Source organism: Microtus ochrogaster, chromosome 21 (assembly GCF_000317375.1).
Source record: "Microtus ochrogaster isolate Prairie Vole_2 chromosome 21, MicOch1.0, whole genome shotgun sequence".
In the NCBI taxonomy this organism is placed as follows: Eukaryota; Metazoa; Chordata; class Mammalia; order Rodentia; family Cricetidae; genus Microtus; species Microtus ochrogaster.
The window spans coordinates 47,189,654-47,203,744 of record NC_022022.1 but is presented as its reverse complement, the minus strand read 5'-3'; the positions used below and the strand labels follow the sequence as shown (position 1 = coordinate 47,203,744).

Here is a 14,091-nt window from a genome sequence, read left to right as displayed (position 1 = left end):
TCTGCCGTGGTCCAGTTGGTGTCTGGAATTTTTCATGAAGTCAGATACGGAGCATCTTTAACGTGTTCTACAGCATCCCAGCTTCCCTGAGCATCTCTGAATGTATTTGCAGCTTAGGAAGGTGGCCATATTTACTGTGGTTATTTTCTTTGTTTTCAGGAGAGCTGATGTGGCTATACCCTATTTCAGTTTGAAAATTACTTTTTAGTTGAAAATCATGTATTCATACAACGTAGTAATTACTAATTATCAGTGACTTGAGAGCATGCTTATATAACAATATGTTAAAAATGTGGTGATATTTATACACACACATAGGTTCTCAACGGGGTAGAAACAGGGCAAAGACAACGTACTCAAGCGGGGCATGCTAGAATGTTAGGCACAAATGCCATTGGTCCTAGAGTTTTAGGTGGTTCTAGCTTTCTGCCTTAAAATGCTTCTGCAGTGAGTGCTCTGATGCTATAACCAGGGATAAAGGAAAGTTTGTGTTGCAGCTGTCTATCCAACTTGCAGCGGAGACAGAGTTGGCTGTGGGTGGGGCCAGGTGATGGCTCTGTTACAGCTCGATTCTGAGCCTTCCCTGATGACTGCCACAATCATTTGGCGACTTATTTTCACACAACTGCTGTTTCTATTCTCATTGAATAACACTTTCTCTAGCCCTTCATGGATCAATGGGGGTTAGGGCTGGGTTAATTTAAAAAGCCAAATCACTTGTGTGAGTTACAGCCAATACTATAAATCAATTTCTATAAACTGTGGTGACATTCTTTCAAGTAGACAGGACAGAATGTGTTAACCTAGGCAACTATGAAGCTCATCTTTTATAAACACTATTAAATTCACAGCATTTGATCTCATTTCATTCCATATACAGCTAGCATGGGGTGGCTATTTTAGTTTTCAAGTGACTGTTTTGTGAAATATTGTCTCACGTATCCCAGGCTAGCCTCAAACTTACTATGTAGCTGAGGAGAATCTTGAACTTGAAGTCCTTCTGTCTCCACCTGTTAAGTTCTAGGGTTACAGGTCTGGCCATCACATTAGGTTATGAAAGCCTGGAGACGGAACCCAGCTACGAGCATGTTAGACAAGCACTCCCTGTCTAAAATGACCAAGTGGTACTACTTCAGGATGCGGGTTGGGCTGGCTCGACACTGTAGCACAGTAACTGCTATTATGGAAAAGAAATTCTGTTTCCAACTCAATTAGCAAAAATTGCACCTCCAATAAGTCCCATTGGCTGTTATTGCCACTGTGAAGATTTTATGTTTCAATTACGTGTGGCGAATTTTGAGCTAAAGAATGCTACTCTCTACTGTGTGACCTTGCTACTCTGTAACACCCAGTGGGGATGGGACAGAGAGTGTGTCCCAAACATCTTGATTAGAGCATCCACTTCTCACTGTGCTCCTTGAGAGTCAGGTTCTCTGGGCTGCTGGACAATGCATCTCTTAGTAAGGATTCCTTTCGGTTCCTTGTGTGGACCAACAAGTCGGCAAGCCATAGATTCCCAGGATAACTCATGTTAATTGGTCAGGGGAAAATGTTCTGTTATTTTTAAATCTTAGCTGGCATTAAACAAAGACAGCATATTTGAAGCTATGTGTTCTGATTAGGGAAGGAAACTCACCTCCTGCGGTGCCCTCTCCAAACACATCTAGTTCATCATCGCCCTGTTTTGAAAATAATCATAGCATTAGATGGGAACATTAATAGACTCGTTTAAGCTCCTTGTTAACGATAAATGCTGGACATTTGAAACAACTCCATTAAGGGAAGAACGTCTAAACACTTGTAAAGATGAGTAACAGAATTTCAGGCGTTACATTGTTGATCTGTTGGCAACCAGTACAGAATTCAGTCTCATTTTTTTTGGTGCATAAATTATGTATGGACAGAGAGCTAGCTTCAAGACAACAAAATTCTTCAGTGTTAGAAGCTAACGGATAGGTAAGGTCACAGCTGTGTTATGAACACCCCCTAATTTAAGGTAGATGTTGGCAAATTTTTCAGCCAAGGCCAAGCAGTAAGCATTTTTGATGTGAGCCTCATTGTCCCTGGCCACAGTTACAGTTTGTTAGTTCTTATGGATAAAATGAGGAAAGATCAAGTGACAGTTCTTTTCCCTCATGTTTATCTGTAAAACTCTCATTTCCCTTTGGCGAGGTCACTGTTTTCCTTCTAGAGCAGCGTGGTGTATCCAGATACAGGTTTATAAAGTTTTATAAAGTCAGTGCTGAGAACTCCCATCACCATCTACCTCGTTCCCATCTTGTTTTCCTACTTCCTTACCCATAGGCTACCACGTGTTCTAACCATCAGCTTGACACAGCCTAGAATCATCTCTGAAAGAGTCTTTTAAAAAAAATATTTATTTATTATGTATACCATGTTCCTCCTGCATGTACAACTCCAGGCCAGAAGAGGGCATCAGACCTCATTACAGAAAATTGTGAGCTACCATGTGGTTCCTGGGAATTGAACTCAGGACCTCTGGAAGAGCAGCCAGTGCTGGATGTTTACCTTCTCAATGGTGGACTTAAGCTGAAGAAACCCTTTCCTCTCCGAAGTTGCTGTTAGTCAGGGCATTTTATCATAACAACAGAAACAATGCTAGAATACCACATCTAGATATGTCTATCCAGATACATGAAAAAGTGACTTCCAGATATCCAAGAATTTAAATGTGTGTGTGTGAGTATATATGTCAGTGTGTGTGTAAGCGTGTGTGTGCATGTGTGTAAGCATGTGTATGCATGTGTGTGTCAGTGTGTGTATGCATGTGTGCGTAAGCATATGTATGCATGTGTGTCAGTGTGTGTATACACGTGTGCGTATGCATGTGTGTGTAAGTGTGTAAGCATGTGTGTCAGTGTGTATGCATGTGTATAAGCATGTGTGTGTGCACGTGTGTGTAAGCATGTATATACATGTGTCAGTGTGTTTATGCGTGTGTGTAAGTGTATGTGTAAGTGTGTGTGTATGAGTGTGTAAACATGTGTATGCATGTGTGTCAGTGTGTGTGCGTGCATGTGTGTGTAAGCGTGTGTGTGCGTGCATGTGTGTGTCAGTGTGCATTGCTCTTCTATTTTTGCAGTGTATTCTGGAGAAATTTCTGTTAATACAGGACGTTCTCAGCATAGTATTCTTGGCTGCACAGTATCTATTGTGAGACTGGGAACATAATTAATTTTTAACCTTCTCTTTATTGATGAGCAGAGCTGTTCTCACTCTGACTGATTTAGGGAAGGTGGCTCAGTGAATAAATCCATATAAAACCACTTCACACAAACATTCCTTCGGGGCAAGTTCAGGATTCCAAGTTTGTGTTCACAGATTAAATGTATTTACAATTTTGATAGATTTTCTTTTCTTTTGCCAAGCTGGTCTCTGGAGAGGTTACCGTGTTCTGCAAGAACAGCATCCATGACACTTTTCCCAGACTTTTGCCTTTAATTCTCTTGGATGCTAGAGTCAGTTCCATGAGGTCACCTGGTTACATGGACCCCCGAGGCAACATGCAGAGAAAGCACTTTGACTAAGTACAGGCCTTGCCACTTCGGAAGAGTCTGAGCCTCCGGGCAGCTCTACCGCTTGTCTTCTTGGATTTGCCCTTGTCTCTGGAGCTGCCGCTGTGACACAGGATGCTAAGTGGAGTGGTCATTCAGGGACACGTTCACACTACTTAATCCTCCCTGTGAAGGGAAAGAACCTCAGAACTCCTCAGGGACACTCACATTCTACAGTCCCTTACAGAAACTGCCACGTTCACAGTGAGGCATGACCATGAGTCCACCCATTCCTGCCTTCCTGGCCCCTCTCCATTCCGAAGATGAAGGAACTGAGCAGCCTCTGGCTAGGTCACCAGGCCCCTGGTGACGTCAGCAGCAGACTGAGACCCATGCCTTTCACCATCGTGAGCAGCTCCATAGCTTTAGTCCCCTTAGTAGAGCCATCATGGCAGGTGCTGGTGGTCTTCTACAGAGCCCTGGACCGCTGATCTTAGCATTCAGGAGCCGGCACCCTGCCCCTGTGAGCTGGGACGACGCTATGATACAGGGGGAACTCTGGAGCCCCCTCCATGATCAAGAAAGCTTGGACGGAGCAGGACCACCATTCTGCTGAGCTTTGACCCCTGCACCATCCCGAGAGCAAAACCATTCACACCTTTGCATAAGAATCCCCACCTCAGGTGCAGCTTGGAGGGAAGCCAGCCCACTGTACTCTCCCGGAGCAATGAATAGGCTTGTCTGAAACGCACACACAGTAAGAGCGTCACTAACACTGGGCAGAGAATGCCTGCTGATCAGAATCTGCTCTCCACTGGTCCGACACTTGCTGGATACGTCTAGGTGATGTCAAGAGGAAACCGAGTTCATACCCTCACTCTTCCACATCATTAGACTATACAGTTATACACAGATGGGCTGAGCTGTGGCTTGTCTTTTCTGCCTATGGTAGCATGTCTTGGGAGTTTGATCAAAGTTAATCTGAATTCCTAAAACAAGGGGCCACATTGAAAAAGGGCCCTGCTCCTCTCTAGCTGGCTTCTGGAGTTTAGCCTGTTTTTATCCATGGCTCTTATTCACAGCTCTGTGTTCTGTTTGTCTGGAGGCATTGACTGAACCCCATTTTATTTCTATTAGCTCACTGGTAGTGAATAGGTTTCTAGGGCACAGAAGGAACTGTCATTTGTTCTTAGTAATGTCATGCATAGACATAAAAACCCAGATGAAGGGAATGTCTGATTGAGGGTACAGTTCTCCTGTGATTGCCAGTATATCTCACACTTCCAGGATAAATCCTCTGTAAGTAAAATTCCAGGATCAGTGGCAGAGTGCTTTCTTAGAACATCCAAGGCCCTGGTTTTTATTCTCAGCCCCATAAAGTAAAATCAACCTTTTGCCTAGAATTTGTAAGGTCAACATTCAATTTAAAGCAAAATCAGTCAACTAACCAACCAGCTAGCCAGTCAGTCAGTCAACTAACCAACCAACTAACCAGCCAACCAGACAGATAATCAGATAGCCAGAGAGCCAGTCAGACATACAGTCAGCGATCCAACCAAACAGCCAGACTACCAACCAACCAATCAGCTAACCAACCAACAAGTGAACCAACCAACCAACCAACAAATAAACCAACCAGTCAACCAACAGTAAGTGCCAGGATTGTAGCTCCGTGGTACGGTACTCTCTTGGCATGCAGATGGTCCTGAGTTTAGACTTCCGACATTGCAAAAATAGTGTTTATTTGGGTTGGGGATATAGATCTATGGTAGAGTTCTTTTCTCACAAAAGAAGAAATGAAGAAAAGGGAAGAAGGAGGGAAAAGAGAGAAGAGGAAGGAGGAGAAAAGGAAAAAGGAAAGAAAATGGCTTCTTATATACACACACACACACTCACACACACTCAAGAGAGGTGAAGGTCAAGCATTTGCTTTAGTGAACAAGATGCTAGAGGCCAAAAATCATGTAAGTATAGGTTTGTGGATTAATATCTGGGTCTTTGATTCAATTCCTTTGGTCACCCCCTTTGTTTTTATGCCAATACCAAGCTGTTTTCATTACTGTAGCTCTGTAATAGAGCTTGATGTCAGGGATGGTGATACCTCTGGAAGTTCCTTTATTGTACAGGATTGTTTTGGCTATCCTGGGTTTTTTGTTTTTCCATATGAAGGTGATTATTATTCTTTTAGGGTCTGTGAAGAATTGTGTTGGGATTTTGTTTGGGATTACCTTGAATCTATAGATTGCTTTTGATAGGATTGCCATTTTTTTGAGTTGATCTTGTATCTTGCCACTTCACTGAAGGTATTTGTCAGCTGTAGGAGTTCTCTGGTAGAGTTTTTGGGGTCACTTATATATACTATCATGTCATATGCAAATAACAAAAGTTTGACTTCTTCTTTTCCAATATGAATCCTCTTGATCTCCTTTTGTTGTCTTATTTGCTATTGCTAAAACTTCAAGAACTATGTTGAAGAGATATGGTGAGAGTGGACAGCCTTGTCTTGTTTCTGATTTTAGTGAAATCACACTGAATTTCTCTCTAATTTGATGTTTGCTGACGGCTTGCTGTATATTACTTTTATTATATTTAGATATGTTCCTTATAATCCTGATCTCTCCAAGACCTTTATCATGAAGGGGTGTTGAATTTTGTCAAATGCTTTTTCAGCATCTAATGAAATGATCATATGGTTTTTCCTTTCAGTTTATTTATATGATGGATTACATTGATAGATTTTCGTATGTTGAACCAGCTCTGCATCTCTAAAATGAAGCCGACTTGATCATGCTGGATGATTTTTTTGATGTGTTCTTGGATTCAGTTTGCCAGTATTTTATTGAGTATTTTTGCATCCATATTCATGAGTGAGATTGGTATGTTATTCTTTCTTGGTTAAGTCTTTGTGTGTTTTGGTATCAGGGTAATTTATAGCCTCATAAAAAGAGTTTGGCAATGTCCCTTCTGTTTCTTTTGTGGAACACTTTGAGGAGTATAGGTATTAGCTCTTCTTGGAAGTTCTGGTAGAATTCTGCACTAAAACCATCCAGCCCTGGGCTTTTTTTGGTTGGGAGGTTTTTGATGACAGCTTCTATTTCCTTGCAGTTTATAGGTCTATTTTAATTGTTCACCTGGTCTCGATTTAATTTTGGTATATGATATCTATCTAAAAAATTGTCCATTCCTTTTATATTTTTCAATTTTGTGGAGTACAGGTTTTTGTAGTGTGACCTAATGATTCTCTGAATTTCCTCAGTGTCTGTTGTTATTTCCCCCTTTTCATTTCTGATTTTGTTAATTTGGATGTTCTCTCTCTGTCTTTTGAATAGTTTGTCAATCGTGTTGATTTTCTCAAAGAACCAGCTCTTTGTTTCATTGATACTTTGTATTGTTTTCTTTGTTTCTATTTTGTTGATTTCAGCACTCAATTTTATTATTTCCTGTCTTCTACTCTTCCTGGGTGAGTCTGCTTCTTTTGGATGGGGTGCAGAACTAAAAAGAGAATTCTCAACAGAAGAATCTCAAATGGCCAAAAGATACTTAACATCCTTAGCCATCAGGGAAATGCAAATCAAAACAACTCTGAGATATCATCTTACACCTGTTAGAATGGCTAAGATCTAAAACACCAATGATAGCTTATGTTGGAGAGGATGTGGAGTAAGAGGAACACTCATCCATTGCTGGTGGGGATGCAAACTTGTACAACCACTTTGGAAATCATTATGGCTGTTTCTCAGAAAATTGGGGATCAACCTACCTCAGCAATACCACTCTTGGGCATATACTCAAAAGATGCTCAATCATACTACAAAGGAATTTGTTCAACTATGTTCATAGCAGCATTATTTGTGATAGCCAGAACCTGGAAACAACTTAGATGCCCCTCAACCGAAGAATGGATAAAGAAAATGTGGCACATTTAGACATTAGAGTACTGCTCAGGGGTAAAAAGCAATGACACCTTGAATTTTACATGTAAATGGATGGAATTAGAAAACACTATCTTGAGTGAGGTAACCCAGACCCAAAAAGATGAACATGGTATGTACTCACTCATAAGTGGATACTAGCTATAAACAAAGAACATTGAGCCTATAGTTCATGATCCTAGAGAAGCTAAGTAATAAGGTGAACCCAAAGAAAAACATATATAGATCCTCCTGGAAATCTGAAACAGGCAAGATTACCTGACAAAACTGGAAGCATGGGGGTGGGGGGAGAAAGGAAGGTAGAAGGGAAGAGGCGTGGAGAAGGGGAGGGTTAAGGAGAACTTGAGGGAATGGGATAGTTGAGATGGAGGAAGGACAGAAATGAGAGCAAGGAAAGAGATATCTTGATTGAGGGAGCCATTATAGGGTTAGCAGAAACCTGGATCTAGAGAAATTCCCAGGAATCCTCAAGGCTGACTCCAGTTAAGACCCTAAGCAATAGAGGAGAGGGGGCCTGATCTTAATTTGTCCTGTAGTTAGACTGATGATTATCTTAAATATCACCATAGTATTTTCATCCAGCAACTGATGGAAACAAAGGCAGAGACCCACATAGGAGCACTGGACTGAGCTGCCAAAGTCCAGTTGAAGAGTGGGAGGAATGAGAATATGAGCAAAGAGGTCAAGACCATGAAGGGTTCATCCACTAAAACAGTCTACCTGAGCTAATGGGAACTCAGCAACTCCAGCTGGACTTGGAAGGAACAAGCAAAGGACCAAACTAATCCCTCTGAATGTGGCTGACAGTTGCGTGGCTGAAAAGACTGACGGGCCACTGTCAGTGGCACCAGGACTTATCCCTACTGCATGTACTGGCTTTTTGGGAACCTATTCTCTTTGGATGGATACCTTGCTCAGCCTAGATGTAGTAGGGAGGGCCTTGGACCTTCCACAAAGCAATGTGCCTACCCTCTCTGAGGATTGGAGGGGGGTGAGGTAGGGTATGTGGAGGGAATGGGACAGGGAGGAGGGAGTGGGAACTTGGATTGATATTTTTTTTTAAAAAAATCTAATAAATTTTTAAAAAGAAAAAAGATGGTAGAGACCTCTGGAGGTACAGTCTTGCCTCTTTCCATGCTAAGTACATTTTACATGAAGGTGCTAATTTGGGGGTATCGGCTGGACAAGGAGGGAAGGTACAGTCTCATTCTGGACCATCTGCTGTGATATTTATGGTCAGTTGCACTGAGGTTTCAGCCCCACTGAAGTGAGACTGAGAAATCCCACTGCTCTAACCACCAAAATTCTCCTGAGTGCGATGGATGCTTCTTTGGGTCGTTGTCTTTTACCGTGTTCTTTCCATTCAGCCGGCCTTTTGTCATTTTGAGTCTGCATCGAGGAGTTGGCTTTCTGGGTGCAGTGAGGCAAAGTGACTTTCCATAGCCTTAAATTAAAGGTTAGGGGGCATGCTATGGATAGCCTATTCTCTGCACTGACAAAGACAGGATACATGTAGGATTTTATGTAAACATCATTTGCGACACACGCACGCGCGCGCGCGCGCACGCGCACACGCGCACACACACACACACACACACACACACACACACACACACACACACAGAGTCTAGAAGCTCCGTGCAGTGATGCAGTTAGTCCATAATGGCCTGAGAGCAAGGTTGTAAAATCACCGACGCAGCTCTGCTTGCTGCCTGTTTCTGGCTCTCTCTGTGGAGCAGTGTGTTGATAGCTGGTGGGAAATCATTCACGACTCAATGGAAGGGCGCATCAGCTCCTCGTGTAAACGCTCCGAGAAAGCCCGCTTCTGCCACAGCTTGTCGCGGTTCCAGCTACTATTCTCCAGCCAACCAACACTCTGCTTCCTATCCCGTGTGAACGTGCGGACAGGACACAGATTTCCAACAGCTGCACTGGGGTGGGACCACCTGCAGGGGCTTCAGCTGATTGGCGAGAGGCGGCTTCCTCTGGGATAACGGAGCCTGTGACAGTTACTTCTCTTGTCATCAAGACCAAATGGCTGATGCCGGTGGCCCTGTCAGAGGAGCAGCAGGTGGCAGCTGAAGTTCAAGGTGTCAGCCCCCCGGGAGGCTCGCTGGTCAGCTAGTCTTGTTGAATTGGTGGCTTCCAGATTCAGAGATTCTGTCTCAAAAAACACCGTGGCAAGCAATTGAGGAGGACGTTTCATGTTGATTTCTGGCCTGCACATATGCGCACATGGACTGTCTAGGGCCTCAGAGAACGTCTCCCCAACCTCCTTTTCTTTAGGTAAACCTAAAGCTTCGTAGTCCTGACCACCTCAATTATCACCATCCCACGCAGCTTCCCAAAGATCATTCCCGAATCATCTCTAGTCTAGCGCTGTCATGCACCAGCGTCTCCCGCCTTCGCTAGTCTCCTACTTTAATCTTGTTTTCCGTTCCCTGAGAATCTGAGGGTGAGGCTGGGGAGAGAACGACACAGAGACAATGGCGGTGGAGCGGAGAACCGAGGAGATGAGGACGACAACATCCAGGTTACATCAAAGTGACAGACAGGCCAAAGTGTTAGATCACAGACCTTCTCTCTCTCTCCCTTCCCCCACAGAAATCAGGCCAGCATCACCACCCCCTCCCTTGCAGCTCTCTTTTTCTGGGACAGAGAGTTGACATGAAAGCATGCTGCCCCTCCCTGGGACGCTGTAGGATGTGAGTATGGTCCCACTTAGTGCCAGCCTTTTGGCATGTAACCTGAACCCGACTAAGCCAGGGGGTGTGGAGCCCATTTCACCTCCCTCACCCAAACACTTTTGAGTGAGAACCCCCTTTTGTTTTCTCTAGAAGTGCAGGGTCTGTTTCTCCCTTCAGGCCCCTGTTGTACTGCACACAGTGGCCGTCTCTTCTAGTGCCTTCCTCCTTCAAGGCTTGATCACGACTGTCCACAGTCACGGGGCTCTCTCCTAGTAAGGCTCATTCTGAAGGTTGATTTCAGATCAGCTCCTTTCAACAGATTGCGTTGAGGTGAAAGAGATATTTTCTAGATTGACCAAGATGTTTAAACTTTGGGAGTATTTTTGATGAACGAGAAAATGAGCCCCATGTGGGGCAAATCATTCTATAATCTCACTGTTTGGGAAGTGGAGTGTGTGTGTGTGTGTGTGTGTGTGTGTGTGTGTGCATGTGTGTGTTGATAGAAATTAAAGATGCTAGGCAAGTATTCTACCACTAAGCTACATACAGCTCTTGTAGTTTTGGAGATAGGATCTTTCTGTATGGTTGAGGCTGAATGGGAGCTCATTAGTCAGCCCAGGCTGGTCTCGCACCCATGAGCCCCCTGCCTGTCCTCCTGGGTTGTGGACTTAGAGCCATGCATTACATGTCTGGCTTTTAAGAATCCTAGGATCTGTCCTTTGGAAGTACCAAACTCTTCATGGCACAGGAGGGCAGCCACATTCTTCTCCCTCCCCAAACAGCTTTGCACCCTAACTGAGGTGAACATCGTCCCCACCTCTGACCCACTGTCAATTCTGTATCTCAATCCTCAGTCAACAGAATGAAGCTGCGCAGAGGTTGAACTAACTCCTAGGTCATATTTCAACAGCCCCATGTGCTTCGTTTCCTCTCTCAGTCACCCCCAACACACATACAACAGGAACAGACATGAGCTTGCCTGCATGTCCATGAAAGGACACATAGAGGGATGCTGACTCACTGTACTTGAGATCATCCCATGCAGCCTGAGCCTCTGAGCTGGCTACCCAGTCAGATACAGACACACAGGGACGTCTTTTCCTGGGGTTCACGTAAGAACCTGGTTTACAGTACGGAAGGGGCGGAGGAGGCAAGCCTGACATTCACGGATGTCTGTGCTGAGTCTAGAGATAAGAGGTGGCACTGGACATTGGTTCCTAGAACTTCTTTAGGGGACCTTCAACTGATTGAATAAGGCCACAGCAACTGGCGGTTGATACCAGTAATATCTACAAAACATTTTCTCAGCCAAAGGAGACTCTTTGGAGAAGACGCCTATAGTGACGCAGCCGCTGAGTCCCCACACTCTTTTAAGGGACCCCCTCAGATTCCCTGGCTCTTGGAATTAGTCTTAGCTGGGTTAGTTTCTTTTGTCTGTCGTCAGTACTCCATCTCAACTTGTTCTTATCTCCCCAGTAAAAGTCACTCGGTGGTGCCACATGAGTCTAAACAGCACACGCTGTAATTGGAGGAACCAGCTGAGGTCAGCCAACCGCGTGGAAATTGGTGGACACACCCAGCCATGCTCAGCCACACCTAGTGTCCCACCCATGTCTGGTGAAATCACCGGGAGATGCTGGCTTATGCCCCAAGGTTCTAGGCAATGGCACAGCACCAGTTAACAGAATCCCAGCTTCTTCTTTTGAAATGATACTTGAAAACCCCCTCAGCCCAAGAATGATTGCCTTTCTATTTCCACTGTGATATGTACATACATGTATGACACATATACATGTACAACACAGAAGTCATCTCCCAGCACGGCTTGCAGTGCGATCTCACATAGTTGTGTGCTCCAGGCCACGTGCTGGACCGCGAAGCCAGCCTTTAGAGCGCTTCTTTCTTTTCAGACATCAGCACAGAACTCTGCAGGTGGTAAAGAGAAACATTCGCTGTCTTTTGAAAACGCCTTTGGGAAGAGTATTTTGGGAATATTTAAAAGGCACAATGACATCACCAGGAATAGCACAAATTCAACCACTACCAAAACGCCGGCAGATGCAGGAGCCCAGGAAACCGGCCTGCTCCTTTTGGCTTCTGCAAGTCCCTCAGAGCACTGCACACAACAAAGAAACGCCAGGATGGCGAGAGAGAATTGCTGGCCTGGGCCCCAGTGAACGCTTAGCAGTGAGGACATTGCCAGTGGAAGGCAGGAGGCTTCCCTTTTCTATGACTAGAGACCAGAGTCTGCCCTCTCGGGACGGCTGCCCCCACACAGCTCCTCGCGGTGCGCCACACAGACATTCTTGGCCATGGGACTGTGTGGGTGTTGACTGCATGAGCCAATGTGTGTGTCCCTAGCAGGCGCATGTGCTTAGAGAGGGCTTAGCTTGAATTGACGTAAGAATATCAACCCTCTTAATTTTAAAAATTCAGAATATAACATGAAGAAAACATGGGGACAAGAGCAAATGAAAGGTCACAGCTTTTGCGAGCACACATCCATGGTTCCTGTCCGATGCTGCAGGACTCAGCTATCCCCCGCCATCTGGATGTGTGCTCTATTTCCTGGCTGAGGATTTGCTGGCTAACATGGCTCAGATGGGTTCTCTAAGCTTTCGTTCTTTTTGGGAATATGAGGTCTTGTGTGTACAGCTCAGGCTGGCCTTGAACTCTTGACCCTTCTGTCTGCCTCCTGACTGCTTGAACTGCAATTACACAGGCGTGCGCCACCACGTGCAGCTCCTAAGCCCTTGCTGACGCAGCCCAGCACTTTAGCTGCTTCCTGCACACACGTTCCAGAGTGGAAGCCGCTGCTTCCACCTCCTTCATGATGCAGAGCAGGAGAAACACCATTCCTTCCCGCCGACGGTGGCCGTGGTGTGGATCTACTGAGGTGTCAAGAGAAGGAGGCTAGGATGGAGGATGGGAGAGGGCAGGACGGTCTTCTCAGAAATGCCCCGGGAATTCAGAGCCATCTTCTCCTGTAAGAGCTGCAAGCGAGGTCAGGGCCATCGGAAGGCAGGATCCTCGCCTTGGAGATGGGCACCCCTTTCCTTCTGGCTAGGAACTAGAGGCCTGCCTTAGGCGTGACTGCCCATACAGCTCACTCTGCGGCTATTTGAGGGACAACGGAAAGGTCAAGAGGCAGGAGCCAGTCCCTCCCCTCAATGCCTCTTCATAAGTTTTCCCTAGTGATACTAATACAAAGAATGAAGAGACCTGAATCGGAGTAAGCACGGGAGGTTATGCTGTGGGTTTTACACAATAGTAGTTATTTTAGGAAAAATCAAGAATAGAATTACCATATGGAAACTAGATAACATATACATTTTTTCCCTGAAAACAATTTTTATTGTTGTATGTATATATAGATATGTATGTATTCACATATGTGTGCATGTGCACATTTCTGCGTGTGAACATAAGGAGGTCAGAGGTCAGCCCCAAGTGTCTTTCATCAGGTACTGTCCACTTTTTTTTTTCTTGAGACAGGAATTTGCCAGTTAGGCTTGCCAGCTGGCCAGAGAGCCCCAGGGTATGACTGCCTCTACCTTCCCAGTCCAAAGATAGCCAGGACTATCAATACATGTCATCATGTCCAGAGCTGGCCAGGACTATAGGTACATGTCATTATGTCCAGATCTTTTACATCCAGCTGTGTTATGTGGGTTCTGGAGACTGAGATCACATTTCAGGTGTGAGTGGCTCCACCTTTCACTCCTGAACATCAACTTCACAATTTCCAGTGAAGACATCTGCAGCCTTGGGCTCCTGGGGTGCGTTCCCTGCCCCACTCCCTCACTTCTGCACAGAATGCCCTATAGAGAACAGAACGCAGGAGGAGAAGAGAGGATTCTCATGGCTGTGAAGCAGGGATCAGGAAACAGAGGCTCCAGGGTGGGTGGGATAGGACCCCACCCATGACCACAGCCCTGGCAGTTAGAAGGATGCTGT

At 45.1% G+C, this 14,091-nt stretch overlaps 1 protein-coding gene across 1 annotated transcript in view; it reads right to left on the bottom strand.

The window, feature by feature from the left end:
• Ak5 (adenylate kinase 5) overlaps window positions 1-14,091 on the bottom strand; it is a 170,313-nt gene that overhangs the window by 37,996 nt on the left and 118,226 nt on the right. Inside the window, exon 9 of the mRNA XM_005357474.2 lies at window positions 1,637-1,679. Within this exon, the coding sequence (XP_005357531.1) occupies window positions 1,637-1,679 (43 nt within the window). The remainder of the gene's footprint in view (window positions 1-1,636; window positions 1,680-14,091) is intronic.